General features: G+C 41.4%; 1 protein-coding gene across 2 annotated transcripts in view; it reads right to left on the reverse strand.

The window, feature by feature from the left end:
- Positions 1–27,857, reverse strand: part of mgat5b (alpha-1,6-mannosylglycoprotein 6-beta-N-acetylglucosaminyltransferase B) — an 834,607-nt gene that overhangs the window by 117,025 nt on the left and 689,725 nt on the right. For both annotated transcript variants that reach the window (XM_080208895.1, XM_080208894.1), the window contains exon 10: positions 2,165–2,298. In XM_080208895.1, the coding sequence (XP_080065021.1) occupies positions 2,165–2,298 (134 nt within the window). The remainder of the gene's footprint in view (positions 1–2,164; positions 2,299–27,857) is intronic.

Genomic DNA, 27,857 nt, shown 5'->3' on the forward strand with positions numbered 1-27,857 from the left:
ACTGCTCTTGGTTGTTTGAAGTCATCCCTGGCATAAAGGAAGATGGTTGTGATTGTTGGACCTGAGTCATCTCACTTCCAGGACATCAATGCAGGAGTTCCTCAGGGTGGAGTCTGAGGCTCAACCATCATCATTCAGTTGCTTCATCAATGAACATTGCTCCATCATAAAGTCAGAAGTGGGGATGTTCACTGATAATTGCACAATGATCAACACCATTCACAATAGATACTGGAGCAGTTACCACCCAAGCTTGGGCTGACCAGTGGCAAGTAATGTTTGTTCTACACAAATGCCAGGCAATGACTATCTCCAACAAGAGAGGATCTAACAATCACCCCTTTACATTCAGTGAATATCCATCGCTGAATCCCTGTTATTAACAACCAAAGGGTTATCATTGACCAGAAACTGAACTGGACTAGCCATATAAATACTCTGATTCCAAAAGCCAGTCAGAGGTTAAGAATCATATAGGGAGTAACTCACCTCCTGACTCCCCAAAGCTCGTTCACCATCTACAAGGTACAAGTCAATCGTGTAATGGGATACTCCGCACTTGCCTGTATAAGTGAATCTCCAACAAGAATCAAGAAGCTCAACACCATCCAGGACAAAGCAGCCTTCTTGTTTGGCACCACATCCTCAAACATCCACTCCCTCCACCACCAATGCACAATGGCAGAAGTGTGTACCTCTACAAGATACACTGCAGGAACCCACCAAGTCTCATTGGGCAGCAGCTTCCAATTCCACGACAATAGCATCTAGGAGGACAAGGGCAGCAGATACATAGGAACACCACCTCCTGGACATTCTCCTCCAAGCTACTTACCATCCTGTCTTGGAAATTTATTGATGTCCTGGATTAAAATCCTGGAATTCCCTCCCTAAAGCACTGTGGGTGTACCTGCATTGCATGGACTGCAGTGATTCAAGAATGCAGCTTAGCACCATCTTCTCGGGACAAATTTGGGATGGCCAAGGAATGCTAGCTTAGCCAAAGATGCCCACATCCCATAAAGGAATGAAAAAAAGTTGAAATGTTATTGAGAACAAAAAAAATATATAAAAGGCACGAGCAAATGTATAGGCTGTGTAAGTGCCTTATGTATTGTAAGGAGGCATCCCACTTTATTAACTGGGCCACTCTATTGATTGGTCACATAACTTGTTTGTTTTCTAAATTCATGCTCTGGGAATTTGACCCAGTGCCAATGAAGGAACAGCGATATTTTTACAAGTGGGAAGGTGCATGCCTTGGAGGGGAACATTGATACTTCCAGGCAGTTCTCAAGAATATTGCTGTTCTTACCAATTGCAAAATCCAATAGAGATAAGTAAATTTGGTGATATTTTATAATTAGGTGCATAAACATGGAAATATTTATGGCAGAAAAATCTGGTTGTATTGAAAGGAGGGAAGTGAGAAAACAGCAGCAGAGGATTGTCTCTGTCTGATATGTTGATAAATACTTTTCTATCCACATAATAGGATAACCAATAGCTTCTCTTTGAATCTGGTTTATCCCCGCACAGCCAATGGGGAAAAGTATAGTACCAAGTGCTCCACATGCACTGCAGAACAATCATTAAGTGTTCAAATTTGGGTCAAAGGGGAACCAGGAATCAAAAATTTATCACAAATGGTTGGATCATACCTTCTGAAAAAGATCTTTTGCGTCATTAAATGAGCTGTAAGTTAATGCAGTCTGCACAAAGCAATACTCGGCATACTGAACCTATTTTCTAAATAAATATGCTTAATAAAGTCAGAAATCAGATGGTGATAATAGTCTTTTAAATACACCATTCTTCAAAATCTGGGCCAGATATTTGCTTTTGACACCAATGCCTTTGCTCAGTCAGATATTATTAAAAACAAAAAATAATATTTTGCTTATCTACAATTACAATGAAGATAAACTCTTCAGCAAGCTGCAGTTTTCATCAGCCCACATGAGTCTATAATGCAGCAATCCCTGTAACTTTAATTTGAAAGAGAATGCCTTTAGCAAAATTTAGAAAACTGTAACATGGATGTTTTAAAATGATCTGGCTGTACTAACTATGAGTTAGTACACGACCGTCTGTCATGGGGTGCTGAAATGCACCATCGCATTGATTAGCTTTTTCTTGAGGCATTAATATAGTGATTACTTACGAAACATGGTCATGTACTGCTTTGGGTTGAGATTCCAGTGGCCCCAGTTTGTTCGGTAACCATGGAGATTTGCATAATCGTCAAAATTGTATGCTGGCTCTGTCCCAAATGTGTCAATTACCCGGATCCTGCACCTGAAGATCAGAACAAAAGTGTAAAAAGTTAATGCTGTGATGTGGATCTTAAGTGAAAACTCTGTACAAGTGACTACTGGTTCAGTTAGGCACGTACGCCTTCATCAACAACACTTTCATCAGAAACACCAAATAACACATCGCCTATCGATTCATTCAGGAAGTATACATGATGAAGTCACTGCATTTGCTAGAAAATATTAAGCAATTTTTGTTTTCCTTAGTGGAACACAAACTGCAATGCGTATCTCATATTGTTTGTTCCTGTCTGATGATGCCTGGAAAATGGGCCTTTCTTTGTTTCACTTGTTAAAAAGTACAGATAAAGGGAGAGGCTTTCCTTTTCTGTCTGATCAATCCTAAATATTGTACTCTTTTGGAGAAATATCTTTTTGTGGGGGAGGCAGGGTGGTGGGGAGGGGGGTGTAAAATCTGGTGTCTTTACCTAGTCTGGCCTACATATGTCTCTAGGCCCATAGCAGTGTGGTTAATTATTCACAGCTCACTGGAGTAGCCAAGCAAACAATTCTTTTGTACAAAAGCTATACAGAGAAGTTGAAAATAAAAACTGGCATAACACTGGGCATCAACCTGGGCACAGAAGATAATAACTGCGCACTCTGCCCAGTTGAACCTTCTTAGACTATCTGGGGACTTGTGAAGCTATCTTACAGGCTTTACCAGGGCTACTCAGCTTCAGAACTCATTACAGTTGTACACCAAACATGGGCAAAAAAAGCTGAACACAACAGGGGTTGGTTAGTGTGACTTGACATCAAGGTAGCACGTAACTATCTGGCAAAACTATGGGAATCAAGGGGGGAATTCTCCATTGTTAGAAGTCATGGGAGGCATGGTGGCACAGTGGTTAGCGTTTGTGTGTTCTCTCCATGTCTGTATGGGTTTCCTCAGGGTGCTCCGGATAGTGTGAAACATGTGCTGGTCAGGTGCATTGGCCATGCTAAGTTCTCTCTCAGTGTACCCGAACAGGAGACAGAGTGCGGTGACTAGGGGATTTTCACAGTAACTTCATTGTAGTTTTAATATAAGCCTACTTGTGACACCAATGAAATAAGTAAACATACCACTACAAAGATGGTTGAGGTTATTGAAGAACAATCATCTCAGCCCCAGAACATGACTGCAGGACTTCTTCAGGGTAGTGTGTCATTTCATCATTGATCTGCCTGCTATCCCAAGGTCATAAGTGGGGATGTTTGCTGTTGATTACACAATGTGCAATCCTATTCACAACTCCTCAGAATCTGAAGCAGTCCATGTCCATATGCAGAAAGACTTGGACAATATTCAGGGCTGGGCAGATAGGTGGCAAGTAACATTCACACCATAATAGTGCTAAGTAATGACCATCTGCAAACACAGAGAATCTAACCCTTTTCCCTTTCAATGACATTACCATTGCCAATATCTTGAATGTTACCATTGATCAGAAACTTAACTGGACCAGCCAAATAAATATTGTGCTTGTAAGAGCAGGTCAGAGGCTGGGAATTCTACTTCCTGATTTCACAAATCCTGTCCATCATCTACAAGGCACAAGTCAGGAGTGTGATGGAATATTCTTCACCTGCCTGGATGAGTGCAGCTCCAACAACACTCAAGAAGTTTGATATCATCGAAGACAAAGCAACCTGCTTGAGTGGCAATCCATCCACCAACTTAAACACTCACTTCATTCACCATCAATGTAAACTGGCAGCATGACGTACCTCCCACAAAATGCACTGCAACTCCTCACCAAGGCTTGTTTGGCAGCATCTTCCAAACAAGAAACCTGTTCAGCAAGAAGGAAAAGCGCTGGCAGACGCATGGGACCACCACCACCTGCATGTTCCCCTCCAAGATACACACCATCCTGACTTGAAACTAATGTGCATCGCTGGTCATTTACCAAGGAGTCAAAAATCTGAAACTCCTTTCCTAATAGCACTGTTGGTATAACTGATTGGTTGCAGCAGTTCAAGAAACTGTATTCTTTATTCGTTCATGGGATGTAGGCATCACTGGTTGGGCCATCATTTATTGCCCATCCCTGAGGATATTTAAGAGTTACCCATATTGCTGTGGATCTGGAGTCACATGTAGGCCAGATCAGGTAAGGTTGGCAAATTTCTTTCCCTAAAGAACATTAGTTAACCAGGTGGGTTTTTACAACAATTGACAAAGGTTTTATGATCATCATTAATTCCAGATTTTTATTGAATTCAAAATTTACCATCTGCCTATTAGGATTCGAACCTGGGTCCCCACGGCATTGTGTCCCCTATGTCTTCAGATTACTAGTGCAGTGACAATAACACTACGCCATGGCCTTCCCGGATCATGACTGCTTTGTTAAGGGGAATTATGGACAGACAATAAAATAAACCAATAAACTGTCCTGCAGTCACTTGAAGTTTATAATCTGAGGTAAAAGACCAAGAGCTCCTTGGGGTATTTATGCTGGTCACACATGAAAATAATTGCGTTTCGCATGGCAATATTTAAGTCACACCATTATCTGTCGGCAGCAAATTTTGTTTTCTGCATCATTGCAGATTTGAAAAGGGAACCAATTGTGTGCATAATCAATTCACTTTGAACTGAACTTTCCTGCAGAACAGAACAGAATTCTGAATGATTTTCTGATCAGTATGAAAACTATAAATCTGACACATTATTACCAAGACATAGGGTTGGGTGCCTCCTGTAAATGGACAATATAAAACCAAAGCAGAAGTAATCTAACCATGCTATCATAGAATTAGATCAAGTTAAACATCTCTTCTCTGATAATATTTTAATAGCAAGAACAATGACAACATGGAAACATTCTTCTGTACAACACAGGTTTTTAAACAATTGATGAGCTTACGAGCTACAAGGCTTTGGACTTTAGAGGCAAATAAAATATATCCAAAACCATGAATTAAACAGTTATCAAAACAACTTGATTTAACTTATCAAATGGCATCATAATTAGTAGAAGATAAAGCCACTGGGATTCATTGGCCACAATTTCCCATCTTGCCCGCCACTGGAATTGTAGCGGAAGGTGGTTGGTAGGGGGGAGGTGGGGGACAAGGGGGTTTTGTGGGGGAGGTTTCATGTAAAGTTCCATTGAAGCCGGGTGGGAATCTTCAATTTTCAGGTGAGCACAGCCGGAGAATCCTACCCAGGATTAACTCTAAATATCATGCTAATCTTCTCACTCAGCAAACACTGATGTAACACCTACTCATGTTATGGCTATTGGAAATATTGGTGTGCTGGGTCCATTCATTCGTTTGAAGAGATGAGCATTGGTAGGAGTTTTAAAATGGTTTTCTTTTATTGAACAGAACTTAAAAAAATTAACTTGACAGAGCAGAAGTGAACTCGGAGACTGTATTCTAAGCCAGTCCCGCTATCCGAAGCACTGAACTGAATTGGACTAAACTGAACACTTGAAAATCAAAATACATTTCAACTCTTACCTCATTATTGGAAGTGCTTTTTGCATGCTGTGTCTATTTAGAAAAATAATCCTTGCAGCTGCTGTTATGGGAAACTATTGTCGACCTGCATTGTGTACCCTTCAGGAATGCAGTCAATTTTTAGCTAAACCATCACGCCTTCTGATTCTACATGTAGTCAAGCTAGTTACAATTGTTCAACCTAGCAGAGTTGGTTAACCCCTACAGTCTAGCATTTAATGTAATTGTGCATAGGCAGAGGTATGTTAAAATGAAGTCTTTGCACAGAGTGAAGCGAACAGAGCTAAGCATACACAGGATCCCTCAGGCGTCAGGAAAGATATTGGATCTGCTAAACTTTAGAGATGAACATTTATATTAATTCAAACTGCAAATTTATGCACTGTAAACACACAAGGTCAAAAATGTGTTCCAACTTCCATAGCAACCAATAACTCTAAAAAGAGATTCAAACTTCCAGTAACTCGCTGAAAGAAAGACATTGCACAATTTCATGTTTTAAATCTTTTATTGTAACAAATGACTAAAAAAAACTATTGATTAAGCAATTTTTTTTGTAGGAAACTCGTACTTTAAGTGATAGGAAGTGATGTTCCCCTGTTATACTTAACAACCATGAGATTCTCTATGGAATTACAGTCCTTTCAGCAAACAGTCCACAGTTGCTTCCAACTTCAAATGTTCTCCTGCATCCCTGTTTTGCCAAGTAGTAATTTGGTGGAGGTAGCAACACCCTTAGATGCTTCCATCATTTTCAGAGAGTTTCTTAAAGCCACAACTAGCAGTAAAGCCAATCCTGATGATGTATCTTCCCCTGGCTATACTGGGGTGAATCTTCTGGCATCCTTAGAAAACTGCAAGATGCATCTCTTGTACTGGAGCATCTCCATCCTGCATGCAAGTCTGATAACTCATAAAGCCAAGCAGCTAATTTTCTCTGCTGACCACATCAAGCTGTTGCCTGTCTGAGATTCAATAATTTGTAGGGAAGCCTGTAACCTGACCTCAAACAGTGGCATCCTCTGCCACCTTGCCCATTGCAACATGAAACATATTTGCCTTGCATTCAGGTAGAAATGATTATTTGTATATTTGACCTTCATTCTCTTTCATCTTTCAGTTTACAGCACAATTCTTTATAATTCATTACCTATAACATCTTTCCGAGACTTTAGGAGAGTGAGAGTCTACCCATTGTGAATTCAGAGACTGCTGCCGTTGTCTCCAAAAGTAAATGTTATAGAAGAGTCATAGAATCTTGCACATTCTTCTCAGTTACACAATCCAAACCTTCCTTTGATCTTTAACAATCAAACCAACCAAACTTACTGCCAGATTGTCTATAGAATAGGCCACATGACCTCCTTCACTTCACTCTAAATTTAAAGACACAATTCCCATAATCTTATAAACCTCACAATTGTAACAAATCTTGTAGCTTCCAAGTGGTATAATGCAGGTTATATCTGTTATCCAGGGGCAGGGGTGCCACCAGCTGCTTTCTGTATGGCCAACATGGTTTTCCTCATTGATATCACTGAAGAGACCAGTCTGGGCTGTGCAGGTAGCAGATTCAATGGAATCGACCTGGTCCACTTGGCATCACGTTGGAGCACATTACACAAAAAAATCTTTAGCCTCTCAACATTTTCATACATACTAAATACTTTTCAATTGAAATTTTATGCATCTGTTTTGCCCATTGGTGCATTCCTGAGTTGTTCATATGTTATTTATCACTATTTTAGGAGCAAGATAGCTCAGGTCAGAATTTCATTGACATTAATCTTCTAGATCCCAAATTACTACAAGCAATGGTTAGTATATAAAAAGTGTCAATAGGTCTCATCTATAATACTCTCTGGTAGATTTTATTCTTCAGTATATAGTACATTATTTACAACTCCCTGGTATCCAAATCATAGAGAAAGACGTTCAATTGCACAGCATTCACTCTGGCATTTTTGTCTTGCTATCACTGGTCACTTCATAAAGGTGTGCCTTATAAAGGAATACAAGTGGATGCGAGGTAACTTATATTAACAAGTTGAAGATTCACAAGACTTGGCACAAATTAATTGCTTTTCATTTGATACAAACCAAGTTCACAGTGGTTTCAATCTTACTGATGCTGTCACATTTTTTTCCTTGCTTGCCATCTTCCTCCAATTCTTGCCTGGAATTTGGCTACAACAGATATACAAGTGGCTATTATTAATATATGTCCTGATGGCTGGTGAGTTTCTTTGGTGATAATGGAGGGAGGTGGGGACATCAACATGGAGACTAATCCTGCCTTCATAGAGTCATAGAGTCTTGGAGGTTTACAGCATAGAAACAGGGCCTTTGGCCCAACTTGTCCATGCCTCCCTTTTTTTTAAAACCCCTAGGCTAATCCCAATTGTCTGCATTTGGCCCGTATCCCTCTATACCCACCTTACCCATGTAACCATCTAAATGCTTTTTAAAAGACAAAATTATACCCACCTCTACTACTACCTCTGGCAGCTTGTCCCAGACACTTACCACCCTCTGTGTGAAAAAATTGCCGCTCTGCACCCTTTCGTATTGCTCCCCTCTCATCTTAAACCTATGCCCTCTAGTTTTAGACTCCCTTACCTTTGGGAAAAGATATTGACTATCTAGCTGATCTATGCCCCTCATTCTTTTATAGACCTTTATAAGATCACCTCTCAGCCTCCTACACTCCAGAGGAAAAAGTCCCAGTCTATCAACCTTTCAAAACATCAAGTCCCGATAGCGTTCCAGTAAATCTTTTCTGCACTCTTTCTAGCTTAATAATATCCTTTAATAATAGAGTGACCATAATTGTACACAGTATTCCAAGAATGGCCTTACCAATGTCTTGTACAACTTCAACAAGATGTGCCAACCTCAGTATTCAATGTTCTGACCAATGAAACTATGCATGCCAAATGCCTTCTTCTCCATTTTATCCACCTGTAGCTCCACTTTCAAGGAGCTATGAACATGTATCCCTAGATCTCTTTGTTCTGTAACTCTCCCCAACACCCTACTATTAACTGAGTAAGTCCTAGCCTCATTCAATCTACTGAAATGCATCACCTCGCATTTGTCTAAATTAACCTCCATCTGCCATTCGTCAGCCCACTGGCCCAATTGATCAAGATCTGGTTGCAATTGGAGATAACTTTCTTCGTTGTCCTCCATGCCATCAATCTTGGTGTCATCTGCAAACTTACTAACCATGCCCCTATATTCTCATCCAAATCATTAATATAAATGACAAATAAAGTGGACCCAGCATTTATCCCTGAGGCACAGGCCTCCGGTTTGAAAAACAACCCTGTACAACCATCCTCTGGCTTGTGTCAAGAACAGTAAGAAGCCTCACAACACTGTGTTAAAGTCCAACAGATTTATTTAGTAGCACAAGCCACAAGCTTTCGGAGCACTGCCCCTTCATCAGGTGTGTCAAAAAGCCAAGTTTGTATACATTTAGAAACCTCACCCTGGATCCCATGACATTTAGCCTTATGCAATAACTACCATGCAGTATCTTGTCAAAGGCCTTGCTAAATTCCATGTAGACAATATCAACTGCACTAGTGTGAATGTTGGACTCTTGTTGGACCCTTAGAGGATGAGAGGGGGGATTTAGTGGTGGGAGATGAGGAAATGGCTGAGGCCTTAAATAAGTTTTTTGCCTCGGTCTTCACGGAGGAGGACGCGAATAGTTTGCTGGATATTAAAGATAGAAGGATAGTAGGAGTTGAGGGCCTGAATGCGATTACTGTCACTAGAGAGGTAGTGCTTGATCGACTAGCAGGACTGATGGTGGACAGGTCCCCAGGACCGGATGGAATGCATCCCAGGGTTCTGAAGGAAATGGCAGAGGTGATAGTAGACGCCTTAGTGATTATTTACCAAACTTCGCTGGATTTTGGGGAAGTGCCGGAAGATTGGAAAACAGCTAATGTTACGCCGCTGTTTAAAAAAGGTAGCAGACAAAAGGCAGGGAATTATTGGCCGGTTAGTTTAACATCTGTTGTTGGAAAAATGCTGGAATCCGTCATCAAAGACAAAATAGCGAGGCACCTAGTGAAGAATTGTTTGATAGAGCAGACGCAGCATGGATTCGTTCAGGGGAAGTTGTGTTTGACAAATTTATTGGATTTCTATGAGGATGTGACTAGTGCGGTAGACAGAGGGGAACCAGTGGATGTGGTGTTTCTCGATTTTCAGAAGGCATTTGATAAGGTGCCGCACAAAAGGTTGCTTCAGAAGGTTAGGGGGCATGGAGTTGGGAGTAAGGTGTTAGAGTGGATAGAGGATTGGTTGTCTAATAGGAGGCAGAGAGTTGGTATCAATGGGTGCTATTCTGATTGGCGGTTGGTAACTAGTGGACTGCCGCAGGGATCGGTGCTGGGGCTTCAGCTATTTACCATTTATATAGATGATCTGGAGGAGGGGGCTGAGTGTAGGGTGTCGAAATTTGCTGATGACACGAAGATGAGTGGAAAAGCAAATTGTGCGGAGGATGTGGAAAGTCTGCAGAGGGATCTAGATAGGCTGAGCGAGTGGGCGAGGACCTGGCAGATGGAGTACAATGTTAGCAAGTGTGAGGTTATCCACTTTGGCAGGAATAATAGTAGGAGGGATTACTATTTAAAGGGCAAAAAGCTGCAGCATGCTACGGTGCAAAGGGACCTCAGGGTCCTTGTGCATGAGTCACAAAAATCCAGCCTACAGGTGCAGCAGGTGATCAAGGCGAATGGGATGCTGGCCTTTATAGCGAGGGGGATAAAATATAAAAGCAGGGAGGTCTTGTTGCAACTGTACAGGGCACTGGTGAGGCCGCAGCTGGAGTACTATGTGCAGTTTTGGTCACTGCACTTGCGCAAGGATATTTTGGCCTTGGAGGGAGTGCAGAGGACGTTCACTAGGCTGATACCGGAGATGAGGGGGTTGGACTATGAAGAGAGACTAAATAGACTGGGTCTGTACTCGTTGGAGCTTAGAAGGATGAGGGGGGATCTTATAGAGACGTATAAGATAATGAAGGGGATGGATAGGGTAGAGGTAGAGAGATTCTTCCCACTCAGAAAGGACAGCAGGACTACAGGGCACAGCCTCAAGATAAGGCGGGGGGGCAGTTTAGAACGGAGTTGAGGAGGAACTTTTTCACTCAAAGGGTGGTGAATCTCTGGAATTCTCTGCCCGTTGAAGTGGTGTAGGCTACCTCGCTAAATATATTTAAGTCATGGGTAGATAGGTTTTTGGTAGGCAAGGGAATTAAAGGTTATGGGGAGAAAGTGGGAACTGAACCACTTCAGATCAGCCATGATCTTATTGAATGGCGGGGCAGGCTCGAAGGGCTAGATGGCCTACTCCTGCTCCTATTTCTTATGTTATGTTCTTACTGCCCTCAACTACCTTCCTGGTTACCCCTTCCAAGAACGCAATCAAATTCACAAGTACAAATGTACACTTTGCTGGGCAGTGACCATGAATAAGAATAACATTGAGAGGGACATCATGGCATAGGGGTAGTGTCACTGGGCCAGTAATCCAGAGACCCAGGCTCATGTTTTTTGGACCTGAGTTCAAATCCCATCATGGCAGATGATGGAATTTAAATTCAATTAATAAATCTGGAACTGAAAACAAATCTCAGTAATGGCGACCATGATAACTTTCATCAGTTCTTCTACCAACCCATCTGGTTCACTGATATTCTTTAGGGGAAGGAAATCTGCTATCCTTATCTGATTTGTTCCACATGTGATCCCAATCCACACAATGTGGTTGACTTAATTGCCCTCTGAAATGGCATAACAAACTATTCAGTTCAAGAGCGGTTAGGGATAGCAACAAATGCTTGTCTTGCCAGTAATGCCCACATCCCATGAATAAATAAAAAAATGATTTTCACTTTCTTGACTGCTTTGCAGATATAAATAGCAATCCCTATAGGCAAGACTGGGGGATTGAACCTACAGTCTTTGTCTGCACAGTTCAGCTGGACATATTCACTGAGCCATTAGGAGATAGGTCTTGTCAGCTGTGTTTCTCATTTGGACCTTGTCGTGAAGGGGTATTTTACCACAATTAGAGCAATAATACTTCAGCATCTCTGACTGAGGAGCATGAACTTAAAATGGTCTATGATAGGGTCACTTTGTGAGAAGCTCATGTTCAATTATGGAGCTCTGAGCGGCAGCCGATATATGATTGATTAAAGAAAAACCTGCAGCTCGTTTGAAGAATTTCATAAATACAGTGAAATATCTGACTATTTTTTGAACATTACGAAATTCTGAATTGTTTCAATTTTTGGACAGGCAGCTTTTGAAATAATTTGTATTTTCTGCAATCCCGTGTTTAAAAAAAATCAGTTCAGTAACTTATTTCCTCACAACGCATATCAATATTGATTTCAGCACAAGGAGGTTGTGTTGGATGGGTTATTAGCTGTTACATTTTTCACATCTGGCAGGCAAGATCCTGGTCCTCTATTGCCAACAATAGTGCTATAATCCCAGGTCCCTCCACACTCAAACAAATACCAATATCAAACTGACATGAGCAGTATAACTGTAGGACACACTGATGGGACATTTGTGAACACTGTCTAAGCTGTATTTAGCTCAGTGTTAAGATCCATGCGCTGTGAGGGCTTGACATGATCATTGGGTGCAAGAAAATACTATCCCACGTAGCAGCGCCATCACCCTTCCACATGAGGAACTCAAAATTCATGACAGAAAGAATAAGGAAAGGAAAAGTAAATTTGGAAAGGCCTGTGTGTCAGCAGTGTGCACAAAGATAAGTCATCAGATAGCAGATAATGATCAATTATCTCTCCTTTCTGAGACAATGGCAACTACCATCTTTTATTTAGCACTCAGCAATTGAATCAATGTTTAAAAGAAGGTTTAGCCACCAGTAAGCATTCAAAGATGTCTATGTGGTAAACATCGTCGTTCAAAATAGTAACTCATTCAGTGAAAGAATGTCAGTGATTTAGTGTAGATAGCTGACAAGAATTTTTCTCTTCCCACACTGAATCCTTTCATGATTATAATCCTGGTTTCTCAAAGGAACAATTTATCAGCAAAATTACAGATTGCCCAGAATAATATGTAACCAAATCCCTGATCTGTCAGCTCGGCAGTGACCAATTGACCCAGATATTAGGGAAGGACAGTAGTCTATTGGTAATGTCACTGGCCCAATAATCCATGGGCCCAGGCTAATGGGTTCAAGCCCCAAAACAGCAGCAGATGGGATGTAAATTCCATTAATTAATAAATGCCGTTCCACGTGAAATGTGTAATGCAAAAACATTACACTGTACAAAAACAGAGGAGAATACTAGGCCATCTCATTCCTTTACCAGGATGCCATCAGGACTTGATGGTCTGAGTTATAAAGAGAGGCTGGATAGACTGGGCCTTTTTCCTCTGGAGCATAGGAGGCTGAGGGGTGACCTTATAGAGGTCTATAAAATAATGAGGGGCATAGATCAGCTAGATAGTCAATATCTTTTCCCAAAGGTAGGGGATTCTAAAACTAGAGGGCATAGATTCAAGGGGAGAGGAGAGGGATACAAAAGCGTCCAGAGGGGAAATTTTTTCACACAGAGGGTGATGAGTGTCTGGGACAAGCTGCCAGAGGTAGTAGTAGAGGTGGGTACAATTTTATCTTTTAAAAAACATTTTGATAGTTACATGGGTGAGATGGGTATAGCGGGATATGGGCCAAATGCGGGCAATTGGGATTGGTCTAGGGGTTTTATAAAAAAGGGTGGCATGGGCAAGTTGGGCAGAAGGGCCTGTTTCCTCTATGACTTCTATGTGCTGCGCTTGTGGTAGAATTTGTTTCTCAAGGATTGGCCTCTTCAGACATTAACAAAGGTGCACCATATGCAGGCACCCCGCCTGAAATCGACTTTTGCAGTTGGAAAGATGACGACAAATAAATTTAATTGATGTAAAATAAATCTGGAATTGAAAATAAGATTGTAATTGATATTATGAAAGCTCATCTGCTTCATTAATGCCCTTTAGGAAAGGAAATCTGTTGTCTTTACCTGGTCTGGTCTACATGTAACATCAAACCTTCAGCAACATGTTGGCTCGTAATTGGTTTTAAGACAATTAGTGACTGGCAACACATACTGACCTTATCATTGACACCCACATCCCATAAAAGAATTTAAAAAATTTATACTTTGTGTAAAATACCAAAAGTATTTAATGTACATTGAAAATGAGGGATCTACAGCAAATATATGGTTTCAAATACATTAAAGAAGTCCGAAATTGAGGAATAGGCTCTCGGGGTAATTAATGCAAGGTTTTATGTTTATTTTCCAATAAATTATATTAATCATCAATAAATATGAAAAGTTATTATTTGAGTCAATCCATGGAAGGCAATGGTCTAGTCGTATTATCGTGAGACTATTAATCCAGAAACTTAGCTAATGTTCTGGGGACCTGGATTCAAATCCTGCCATGGCAGATGGTGGAATTTAAATTCAATAAAAAATATATGGAATTAAGAATCTACTGAATGAAACAATTGTTAATTGTCGAAAAAGCCCATCTGGTTCAATAATGTCCTTTAGGGAAGGAAATCTGCTGTCCTTACCTGGTCTGACCTACATATGACTCTAGAACCACAGCAAAAGTTTGACTCTCTACTGCCCTCTGAACAATAAATGCTGGCTCACGTCACATGAGTGAATAAAAAAAATTACACAAAACCTTTGCGAATTAAATTCCAGTTAACTAACAGTGACCAAAGCTAAATTTGATAAATAGTTTGATTAAATATTAGGATGCGTTGGCGTTACAAAAACACAAGCAAGTATTTTAATTGGCAAACTTAAATGTTTCATTTAGTAGTTCATTTTCAGATGTCCTCAATCTGAATGACAACAAGCAAATCATTCTTTGCAATCACATCAAATAAAACAGGGACTTAATTATTACAAGTCCAAAGTTAATTGAAAAAAAACAATCAACATTATTTGTACTTCAGTGCAACATCACAGAAAAGGGTCAGAATTTTAAATACAGTTGTTGAGATGAATTGCATTTCCATTAATCTAATTATTGTGACTGTTCCTCTGAACTCAAAACCGCATCTTCTTAGTGGATGCGACAGCTAAATTTGATGCAGCCAGGGAACACCAAAATATTCTGATCAATGAGCCATTCTTTATTAAAAATAGATTTGCATTAAATTGAATGCAGTGGGACAAAGTAATGATTAAAATAATGGTTTTCCTGTATTAAAAGGGAGAAGAAAATCTGCTCTCATGTCATACCATGTGTTAAAAAGCCTTAATATATTTCTACCAGCCGTCACACAGGTTTAGACAAGCAGTGAATCTTTAGTAAGTGAAACCAAGTGTATTATTTAGAAGGTTAACATTTGATGTAATGCACTAAAAGTATTTCAATTAACCTTCATGCTCATCTACTTTCATTTTTTCGATAAAAGGACTGCCTCACCATCATCCAGCAAGAAAGGTGATGCTATTCACACAATTTTTAGACATTATGAGGATCGAGGTATCAGTACATTACATTGGCACCACTGCATGCTCATACCTTGATAAACATTCTTTGCAAAAAGGGATGTCACTCAAAATGGAATTGAGGATGGTGCATCACTACAAAAGCATTAACGATACAATGCCAATGCGTCCCTTACTTCAGCACCAAACTTGATTCAGAGAAGTGATTTGACAGCAACTTGTGTTGCTGGTAATGGAGTTAAAAGATGATACAGTTTGCTTGTTTTAGTGCACTAAAGTATTGTGCGAACACATACAACGATGAGATAACAATGTTAACATTTCAAGTTTTGTTTCATGCAAGAACCACACTAACGTTCCTAACTTTCTCCTATTTACTAATATTAAACTTTCTCACACAGCATGCCCATGCTAATCAGAGGATCATGTAATGTCATCTCTCACAGATGGAATTATGGCAACAACAGAAGAGGTGATAAAAGCAAAGCACTGCAGAAGCTGGAAATCTGAAATGAAAACAAAAAATGCAGTGGGTCTGGCAGCATCTGTGGAGACAGAAATAGACCTAACGTTTTATGACTCTTCTTCACAGTTTCTAAAGGTCAATTAATCTTCATGTTCATCTACTTTCATCTTCTGTGTTGTACTGATTCACTTTACACTCTGTTTATATTAGACTTAAGAACATAACCACCTTCATTTTTAGGGTTTATGCAAGAAACGAGATTGCTTTCTGATATATTATAGTCCAGGGCAGATTCCCATGCTAAACAGAAAAATGTGAGTAGACCAAACAGTCTTGAAAGTGGGGACCTGGGTTGTAATAGTAATGTTGCCTTTTGAGACAAACCAATGTCCATTAAATTAATCAACACTAGCTCTCAGAGGTAATCAAGTGATTCTACTGAAATATATCACCATGTTGACTGCTCATCTGAAAGTAACAACAATCAGTCAAGGTAAAGATGATCGGAATTGATCTTTTTGCAGATAGAACCAGTGAAATCAAAAACTCATCAAGGCTATGACTTGAATATCTGTAAACTTAGAAATGCAATTTTCAGTTTCCTGTCACAACTTTCATATCACTGTCTTGTCACTTTTCAAAGCACTGACAGCAACAGCCAGAAATCATAGAATCCCTGCAGTGGAGAACGAGGCCATTCAACCCATCGAGCCTGCACCAACTACAGTCTCACCCAGGTAATCCCAGGATCCTGCTAATCTCCCTAACACTAAGCAGCAATTTACCATGACTAACCAACCTAACCTGCACATCTTTGGGGTGTGGGAGGAAATCGGAGCACCCGGAGGAAACCCATGCAGACGCAGGAGAATGTGCAAACTTCACATGGATAGTGACCCGAGGCCAGAATTGAACCCGGGTCCCTGGTACAGCGAGTGCTAACCACTGTGCCACCATGCCACTCTCAAATGAGCAGGCAGTAACGTAGCCAGCTTTACCCGCCTTTCAAAGCACTTTAACATCACATTGCATTTTTAAAATCCTGTTTCGGATAACAGAGCAATCTCCATATGCTGATATTCTCCCAGTCTTTTTAAGTATTTTGCCTCCTTTGTGCAATGCAGATTATGGGGGTGATTCTCCCATCCCATTGCGCTAATTCTTCAGGACCAGGAGATTCTTGTGGCAGGTGATGCATGGGATTTGCACATGCGTTCCCGCCTTGATAGTGATACTCAGTGCTGGATTTCTGGCAGCATCAGCTCCACGCTGGAAATTGGTGGGGAGGTACAGAAATGATTTAAGTGCTTATTTGAATATATTTTAAATACAATTAATGGGTCCAGGACTGAAATCAACAGGCCTGCTAGGATTTCCCTCCGCCAGAGTGTTTCAATCCAGCGGGGATTACAATAGTTCCCCACTAACAGGGAAATAGCAGCCCAACCCCCCTGGAGGGAAGGGGGTCATTGGGGCCCCCCCAGAGGGTCAGGTGCCAGGGCAATGCCAGCCTGGTGGAGCCAGACTGTGATCCCTGGCATTGTCCAAGGGGCAAAGTGCCATTGCCCAGGGGGCAACTTGGCACTGCCCATCAGGCAGGGGCAGTGCCAAGGGGCAGGGCATAATGGGGATTGGGGCCTGGTGGAATAATTGGTGAGGGTGGGAGGATCCCGCTGCCTCTCTGCAGACAAGATTGGTGGGGGAAGGAGAGAGGCCAGTCATTGGGGTGGGCTGGGGATTCTGAGCAGGGGGGAGAGGCATCCTGCTGGGGGGTAACACTCGCTCTGTCATGGGGAATTGGGTGGGCTGACGGTCAGAGCAGGCTGATGGGGGAGGGATAGGGACTGGGCCCAGGAATGGTCAGGGAAGGGCAGTGATTGGGCTGTGGGGGCTGGAGGGCTGGTGATGTAGGGTTATGGGGCTGGCGATGTAGGGTTATGGGGCTGGCCAGCGATTGAGATGGCCAGCAATCGGGAGGCCAACAGTGCGAGGACACTGCACATGTACTGATCTCGGTGCTGACAGGTCGGTGCAGGCGAAGTGGCCCACTCAGTGCTATGCTGCAGGCCTCTCCAGCTGGAATAGGCCCCGTCCACAGCTTTATAATGATAGCCACGTTAGTGCACTCTTCTCTGAACTCCCACTGAAAAAGCTAGCATGAATTACTCCAGTTTTTGCATGAATTCGACACTCAATTTTATAGAAAGAATTTCAGTCTATATATGCAATTCCACTTCCCTTGTGCAACCCTGGGTTTGATTTTAACTTTGGGCGCTGAATTGGTATTAGGCGGGTGGAGTGACCAAACTGTTCACCCTCCTATCTAAAAAAGGAGGTAGACAAATGGCGGGTAACTATAGACAGGTTAGGTTAACTTCTGTATGAGGGAAAATGCTTGAATCTATCATCAAGGAAGAAATAGTGAGAGGTCTGGATATAAATTTTCCCATTGTAAAAATGCAGCATGGGTTCATGAAGGAAGACCATGTTTGACTAATTAGGTGGAATTCTTTGAGAACATTGCATATGCATGGACAATGGGGAACCTGTGGATGTGGTGTATCTGGATTTCCAGAAGGCATCTGACAAGGGGCCGCACCAAAGACTGCTACATAAGATAAAGGTGCACGGTGTTACAGGAAATGTATTAGCATGGATAGAGGATTGGTTAACTTACAGAATGCAAAGGGTGAGGGTAAATGGGTGTTTTTCTGGTTGGTGATCTGTGACTATTGGTGTGCCTCAGGGATCAGTGTTGGGACAGTGTTGTTAATGATTTGTATAGATGATTTGGAGTTGGGGACCAACTGTATGTCAAGATTTGGAGATGACACTAAGATGGGTGGAAGAGCAAAGTGTGCAGAGGAAGCTGAAAGTCTGCAAAGGGATAAAGATAGTCTAAGTGAGGGTCTGGCAGATGGAATACAATGTTGGTAAATGTGAGGTCATCCATTTTGATAGGAATAACGGCAAAAACAGACTATTATTTCAAAAATGGCAGCATGCTGCTGTGCAGAGGGACCTGGGTGTCCTTGTGCAAGAGGCACAAGGAGTTGGTTTGCAGATGCAGCAGGTAGTTAAGAAGGCAAATGGAATTTTGTCCTTCATTGCTGAAGGGATAGAGTTTAAAAACAATGAAATTATGTTGCAGCTGTAAAGGTACTGGTGAGGCCACACCTGGAGTACTGTGTACAGTTTTGGTCCTGTTACTTGAGGAAGGATATACTGGCACTGGAGGGGGTGCAGAGGAGATTCACTAGGTTGATTCCAGAGTTGTGAGGGTTGGCTTATGAGGAGAGACTGAGTGGACTGGGGCTATACTCATTAGAATTTAGAAGAATGAATGGAGATCTTCTAGAAACATATAAGATTGTGAAGGGAATAGATGAGAAAGAAGCAGGGAAGTTGTGTTCACTGGCAGGTGAAACTAGAGCTAGGGTGCATGGCCTCAAAATAAGGGGAAGCAGATTTAGGACTGAGTTGAGGAGGAACTTCTTCACACACAGGTTTGTGAACCTATGAAATTCCCTGCCCAGTGAAGCAGTTGAGATTACCTCACTGAATATTTTTAAAGGCAAGGATAGATAAATTTTTAAACAATACTGGAATTAAGGGTTATGGTGAAGGTTATGGTAAGTAGAGCTGTGTCCACAAAAAGATCAGCCATGATCTTATTGAATGGTGGCGCAGGCTCGAGGGCCAGGTGGCTCCTCCTGCTTCTAGTTACATAAGAACATAAGAAATAGGAGCAGGAGTAGGCCAACTAGTCCCCTGAGCCTGCCCCGCCATTCAACAAGATCATGGCTGATTTGAAGTGGACCAGTTCCACTTGCCCGCTTTCTCCCCATAACCCTTAATTTCCTTGTTTGTCAGAAACCTATCTACCCGTGACTTAAAGTTCTTATGTTCTTACAAGATACTGTCAGAAACTCAAGCCATTTTAATGGATGACCATTGTCATCCTTTGGCAAGTGAACTGCCAGCTGTTTGTGACAGTAAAAGGCAGCTGATCAATCATGAATGAGGCGAGGGTAGTGCTCACCACACATCGATATTGATGTAAACATGTCTCACCAGGCTCATTACATACAGCGAGGAGAGGAAATTTTTAACTGCCATTGTTTGTTGCCTGAAGCCGTAGTTCAATTGTGGAGAAAATAGAACAAAAATAATTGAGTTAATTCTCAGAAAAAGTCTAAAATTCTTTATAGAAGATACTTAAAAGTTAAGATCAAATACTTTGTTGCATTATATCCTGTGCAGTACAAGATTTCTTTTGTTGCCATGATAGTTCATTCTATGATCCATGGAAAATCGGAGAATGATCAGATGTTGCATCTGTTGGAGTTATCCCTTGCACAAGATATTATAGGGATAGAAATAAAATTGACCTACTTATTCTCTCCATGTTGATGGGTAACAAAATGATGGAAACAAAATGAATGATGGAAACAAAATGATGGAAACAAAATGAGAGGATACCTGCTTTATTGAATGATTGTTGTAACATGATATAAGAACCAGCTACAAACAAAAAGGCACCTTGAAAAGACAACTCATAATTCCTACACAAAGCAACCCTTCCAACTGTCAATGTGCTCTTATGGGATATAGTTGTATAAGTAAAGAAATATAAGGATATCCTCGCTAATTAATTTCAAATTTCAGTCTAGCTGATAAAGGTTTAATGTCAAAATATCTCAAGGTAGTCACTGCTTAAGGATGCGCTAAAGACAAAAGGCGTCATCTTATCAGTCATTCACGGCATGCTTCTACTGGAGCGGGGTTGGAGAATTTGGCACCCAGTCAAATGTCTGTTCACTGCAACGCGATGGGAAAATCCCATCAGCACAAATGGTCATAACATTCCAGCCAAAAACTTTGATCTCAGAAAAGTTTGGCAAGAGTTTTCTGAAGATTCATCTGGAATAGAGTCATATGGACTTGAAACATCAGCTGCATTTGCAATGGGCACAAATGGTGACCTGGGAGCAAAATCCCATGTGAGTCGAAAAACAAGAATCTTGTTGGAGTCAGGAAGGAGAGTTAGAACATAAGCACATAAGAACTAGGAGCAGGACTAGGCTAGATGACCCCTTGAGCCTGCTCCACCATTGAATAAGATCCTGGCTGATCTTTTTGTGGACTCAGCTCCACTTACTTGCTCACGCACCATAACCCTAGATTACTTTACTGTTCAAAAATTTATCTATTCTTGCCTTAAAAACATTCAATGAGGTAGCCTCAAATGCTTCATTGGGCAGGGAATTCCACAGAATCACAACCCTTTGTGTGCAGAGGTTCCTCCTCAACTCAGTCCCAAATTTGCTTCCACTTATTTTGAGGCTATGTCCCCTAGTTCTAGTTTCACCCACCAGTGGAAACAACTTCCCTGCTTCTTTCTCATCTATTCCCTTCATAATCTTATATGTTTCTATAAGATCTCCACTCATTCTTCTGAATTCTAATGACTATAGCCTCAGTCTACTTAGTCTCTCCTCATAAGCCAAACCTCTCAACTCCAGAATCAACCTAGTGAATCTCCTGTGCACCCCCACCAGTGCCAGTATATCCTTTCTCAAGTAAGGAGACCAAAACTGTACACAGTACTCCAGGTGTGGCCATACCAGCACCTTATACAGCTGCAACATAATCTCGCTGTTTTTAAACTCCATCCCTCTAGCAATGAAGGACAAAATTCCATTTGCCTTCTTAATTTCCTGCTGCACCTACAGACCAACTACTGAGATTCCTGCACAAAGACATCCAGGTCCCTCTGCACAGCAGCATGCTGCAATTTTTTTATCATTTAAATGATAGTCCATTTTGCTGTTATTCTACCAAAATGGATGACCTCATATTTACCAACATTGTACTCCATCTGCCAGACCCTCGTCCACTCACTTAGATTATCAATATTCCTTTGCAGACTTTCAACATCCTCTGCACACTTTGCTCTTCCACCCATCTTAGTGTCATCTGTGAATTTTGATATACTATACTTGGTCCACAACTCCAAATCATTTATGCAAAGCATAAACAATTGTGGTCCCAACACTGATCCCTGAGGCACACCAATAGTCACTGATCGCCAACCAGAAAACACCCATTTACCCCAACTCTTTGCTTTCTGTTAGTTAACCAATCCTCTATCCGTGCGAATACTTTACCCATAACACTGTGCACCTTCATCTTATGTAGCAGTCTTAAGTGTGACACCTTGTCAAATGCCTTCTGGAAATTCAGATATACCACATCCAAAGGTTCTCCATTGTCCAGCGCACATGTATGTTCTCAGAGAATTCCACCAAATTAGTCAAATATGACGTGGCCTTCATGAACCCATACTGCATCTTACCAATGGGACAATTTATATCCAGATGTCTCACTAATTCAAGCTTTGATAGATTCAAGCATTTTCCCTACTACAGAAGTTAAGCTAACCGGCCCATAGTTACCTGCCTTTTGTCTACTTCCTTTTCTAAACAGTGGCATTACATTTGCTGTTTTCCAATCTGCGGGAACCACCTCAGAGTCCAGTGAATTTTGGTAAATTACCATTAGTGCATTTGCTACTTCTCCCGCCATCTCTTTAAGTAACCTGGGATGCATTCTATCAGGACCAGGAGACTTGCCTACCTTTAGCCCCAATAACATGCCCAACACTACCTCTTTCATGATAATGATAGTTTCTAGGTTCTCACTTGCCATCGTTTTAAATGATCAATATTTGTGTTGCTGGATGTTAGAAATGGGGTATAGATTTAAATAGTTTAATTTAGTGTTTTTGTGCAAGGGAAGGTAACATTCTAGTTAGATTCATGTTAAACAAAGGCGCTCGAGTATATGGGGGCTTTTGGTTTCAGTTCAAGTCTGACTGCAGTGTGCTGAGAGAAAGTTTACAGTGGGAAAAGTAAACACAGGCTTGGAGAAGGAATGAACTGTTGCTTAGAAATCAGGGGCTACCTTTAAGAAAAAAAAGTCCTTTTGAGTTTTACTTTAAGATCATTGGAACTAGGAAGTTAGAGAGAGAACAGAAACAGAAACAGAAGCAAAAGAATGGAGTAATGTGAACAAAAGCTAGTCCTAGAAAATAACTTAGTAACAGTTAGGTCTCGAAACCAGGGAAAGATATATTCCAAGAAGTCTGAAGTAAAAGGAACAAACAAAACCTGGAATTGGAATAGAGTACCATTCCTTGAAGTTGAAGACAGAACTGAAAAGAGCGAGAAGGAGTTGGCTAGTGAGAAGCCAGAGATACCTGAAGTAATTCTAAACTTTGTGAATTCTTACTACAGCCTGTGAAGCAATAGTTGAAGAAATTATAAAGCCAATAGTGGCTGGACCTCTGAGAATTTGTTTAAAAGCTTGAGAACATTTAAGCCAAAGGAAAGGATAGTTGGAAAACCTGGAAGTGGATCATTGTTGGGAACAGTTGAGTCAATGGATTGTTTGAAAGAAGATTCTGAAGCATGTATTCTTGCAAGTGAAGTTTGGAATCACTCATGTGGAACCAGAGTCCAGTCAGAAAAGTTGACTCATGGTGTAAGGATCATCTGGGGGAATTTAAGGAGAAATCCACAAATGATCACTGGGTTTCAGAGTAGGGTATTGCCTGACTACAGTTAGTCTGTTGAGTTACAGGGATTGTGTGTTCATTGAGAAAATCATAGAATAACATATATTGTGTAAAAACAGGAACCAGGTAAAGGAAACCCATTGGAGGAGCACAGCTAAGTACAGTCCCTGGGAATAGATGACATGCCTGGGCAGTACTCAGGCACTGCCACTGGCACACTGGCAACATCCTTGGTACTTACAGGAGCCAGTGCCAGAGTGCCAGAAGCAGTGCCAGAGGGGCCTCCACTAGGAAGTTCCATGGAAGATTCCCATGTCAACTGGGGGGGGGGGGGGGGTGCGGGTCCTGGATCTGTGGATGAGGTGCCAATGGAAGGGATGTGGGGGCTACCTGTGTGTGAGTGGGTGGGGTCTTTAACTGCATGGGGAGGGTGGGGGGGAACAGCGTTATCTTCTTATTGCAATTGGAGATCAGGGCACCCTTTAAAATAGGTGTCCTGATCTTGAGATTCCTGAGATTGCTGACTTTTTCTGGCCCCGCCCTGCCAGTGTGACAGCGTGGGCCACGCTAGCCTGATTTTCTTTCATCCAAGTGTTGCACAAGATGGCTAGGAAAGTCGGCTATGCAGCTGGCAAGCTACATGCAGCTTTTCCAGCCTAAGTCAGCACTTAAACAAAGAAAAGTTTTGCCTGTTAACTGTTTCGTCCTCCACAGATGTTGCCAGACCTGCTGACCTTTTCCCCACATTTTACTGTTTCCATTGCAGATTTCCAGCGTTTGCCGTACTTTGCTTTCATTTAAGATTCATTGTAAATTTGGCTGTTCTTGGTATCGGCTTGGGATGCCGAAAATCAGGAATTGATGGATTCAGAGGTGGAATCAATTCTGCAATGGTACAATAAGGATCTAAAAAGAAGCTCCTAAAAGCACTGTACAGAGCATAAATATTTTTATGGCAGTCCCAAGTTAATTTCTTGAATGGAATCTTTGGGATGTTCTGCACGTTGTTAAAGCACATAAAAAAATGAAACATATCTTGAAGGCATAAAAGCGAAGCTCTCTTGCCTCTCATGGAAGAACCAGTGCATATGTGAACATTATCTTGCCTGGAGCTAAATGCATCTTTCATTCTATCCCTCTCCCTTGATCAATCAGAACATGCAAACTGATTTTCTATAAAATATGCTGCAAACTGTGCCTTCACCTCAAATATTGGCTTCAAATCAGCTGAATGACACTAACATCTCTCCTGGGCTCCTTAAGGCGTACCGCGGGCAAAATCTTGATGCTCAGCTAATTCCTTTGGAATATCAATGGCACCAGACTGGAATGAAATTTAAAAAGTAATTTGAAAAATTGGGGAATACTGAAACGGGAACGAACATCATTGTGCACGAATGGCCTTTTAATAAAGTTTCGATATGCCCTTGCTCAACTTCATTCATAAATCTTTAAAGATATCATTATAAATATACTGAGTCATTTCAAAAAAATACCAGACTGCACTTTTCAAAGTTGTAATTGCAGCAGTATGTCAAACTCAATAGGAAATGTATGTGTTTTCTCTGTTTAATTATTCATTGTCAACTATTGTAAAAGTCCACATTATTAAAGAACATCGGGGGATCCATTAATTTTAAAGATTGTTTAATTACTAAACTCAATTCTATACCTACCCGAAAAGCCAACATTATTTAAATGCATTAACTTTAATGAATACAGTATTATCAAAGAGGTTTCGAAGCATTTGCGTCACTCCTGTCGCCCCTTGTTTGACTGGCAAATAATTGTCTTTTTCACATTGCTTTAGAGAGTGATTCACTGGGAATTTTAGCCCAACTTTAACAAATGTCACATTTCTTTTTTCCCTTTCTGCACACCTTTGTGAAATCTTTTATCGCACCTAAGTAGCATGGCTCACTTCTTAAATGTATTAGCTAAGCAACAACAACAACTTGCATTTATAGAGCACCCGATTTAGTAAAATGTTGCAAAGTGCTTCACCACGCCTTCATCAAATGAACTTAAGGAGCATTTTTTTAAAAAATCATTTGTCGGACATGGCTGGCCAGCATTTATTGCTCTTCCCTAGTAGCCCTTGGATGGCATTTGAGTGTCAACCATATTGCTGTGGATCTGGAGTCACATGTAGTCCAGACCAGGTAAGGATGGCAAATTTCCTACCCTAAAGGACAATAGTGAACCAGATGGCTTTTTCCAACAATCGGCAATGGTTTTATGGTCATCATGAGATTCTTAATTCCAGATTTTTTAAAATTCAAATTCCACCATTTGCTAAGGCGAGATTCAAACCCGGGTCCCCAGAACATTAGTTGGGTTTCCGGATTAATAGTTTAGAGACAATAGCACTAGCCCATTGTCTCCCCTAGGAGGGAATTTAAAAGGAGGCATAAAAGGCGGACAGATGGAGCAGTTTTAAGAGCGCTCAAAGGGTTTCTGAAGGCACAGGCACCAATGGTGGTGCAACTGAAACTGAATTGGAGGAGATATCCCAGAGGGTCATTGGGCTGGAAGAGGCTACATGGGTAGGTAGGGAGTGAAGCCATGGAGGGATTTGAAAGCAAAGATTAGAATTTGAGGGGCAGAAGGTTTAAGCGGGATGTGAGGAAGAATTTTTTTACTCAGAGGATGTTGATGCTCTGGAATGCATTGCTTGGGAGGGTGATGGAGACGGGTTGCTTTACACCCTTTAAAAACTATCTGGATGACAACTGGCACATTAGAATATTCAGGGCTATGGGCCACGTGCTAACAAATGGGATTAGGTGGGAGTTCAGGTGTTTCTAAGTATTGGTTTGGACTCAATGGGCCAAAAGGCAACCTGTGTGCCATATGATTCTATAATTTTAAAATTGAGCTGTTTATGGATCAACAACCATTGTAGGCCAGGGAATTGGGGTGAAGGCTAAACAGGACTTGCTGCAATTTAAGATACGGGCAGCAGAGTTTTGGATGAGCTTAAGTTAATGGAAGGCAGGGGATGGATGGCTGGCGAGGTCAGCATTGGAATAGTCAAATCTAGGAGTAACAAAGACGTGGGGAGGCTTCAGCAGCAGAACAACTGAGGCAGGTCGGAGTCAAACAATGCTACGGTGGGGAAAGCAGAATATGCTTAATATAAATCATCGTATCATGCTAAATAAAACTAAGTTGTTATACAAACTGGGTAAATGGGCAGGGTTAAACAATCATTCCAATGAAATGTATGAGACTGCAAAATAATGATGTGGGTTGTACATGTTATAGCCCCAATGTGATTGTAACAAAGACATTTCTGAATGTTCAAAATTCTGATATACGGAGAGTGACCTGTCATTTACATTAAGATATATGTATTGTTAAAAATTTAGAAAAGGGATGCACTAATGTGGCAAATGGCAGAAGTATAATAATGGACACTAAAGACAAGCAGGCAAACTCAAAGCTACAGAAAAATGAATAAGGAATATAACTGGATGGACAACCAGGCATTGACTTAAGCAATGGAAATAACAGTGGCACACCCAGCTCTGACAACCCAGCAAAGTCCTCCTGACTAACATCTGAGGGCTTTGTGCCCTAATTGGCAGAACTGCCCCAAAGGCAAGTCAAGCAACAACCTGAAATAGTCATACTCACTGAATCATAATTTACAGCCAATTCCCAGATACCACACCATCACCCCTGGGTAGGTCCTTCCCCACCGACAGGACTGACTCAGTGGAGGTGGCAGTACAGTGGTATACTTGTGACTCTTCAAAATGCTGAAATACACAAGTAGCGGGGGAAATTCTCCATGCTGACGGGATTTTCTGGTCCCGCTGCAGTAAACGGAGAATTGGCTGAGCACCAAATTCTCCGTCCTCGCTGGCAGCGGTGGCAGGGCATGAGCAGCTGGAAAATTCCAACCAAGATAGAGCCAGAAATTGAAGTGCACTCTCCCTGACCCCACCTCTGAGAAATATATTTTGCCGCAGGAGGGCTCACTCCTACCATCAGATATTTTGAAATTCAATGCAGAAGTTGTCTGTTTTCCCCACTATATTCTAATAAATGGAATATTCTGTATTGCTGCAGCTTAAGTAATAAAGCTAGTACACTCTCATTATGAATGTTTTCCTTCACATGTTTCCAGGAGGCCACTTTGGTTATTTTCCATTGCAAAATGAATTGAATTGTGGAATGTGATTGTTGAGTCTTTAACATCTCCAAATCCAATGTAGTAAAATTAGAGAGGTTTACAGCCTGGAAACAGGCCCTTTGGCCCAACTTGTCCGTGCCGCCCTTTTTTTTTTAAACCCCTAAACTAATCACAAAGGCCCGCATTTGACCCATACCTCTCTATACCCATCGCACCCATGTAACTATCTAAATGCTTTTTAAAAGATAAAATTGTATCCGCCTCTACTACCATCTCTGGCAGCTTGATCCAGGCACTCACCACCCTCTGTGTAAAACAATTGCGCCTCTGGACACTTTTGTATCCTTCTCCTCTCACCTTAA

Source organism: Carcharhinus amblyrhynchos, chromosome 21 (genome assembly GCF_965287045.1).
Source record: "Carcharhinus amblyrhynchos chromosome 21, sCarAmb.v2.hapA, whole genome shotgun sequence".
Taxonomy (NCBI): domain Eukaryota; kingdom Metazoa; phylum Chordata; class Chondrichthyes; order Carcharhiniformes; family Carcharhinidae; genus Carcharhinus; species Carcharhinus amblyrhynchos.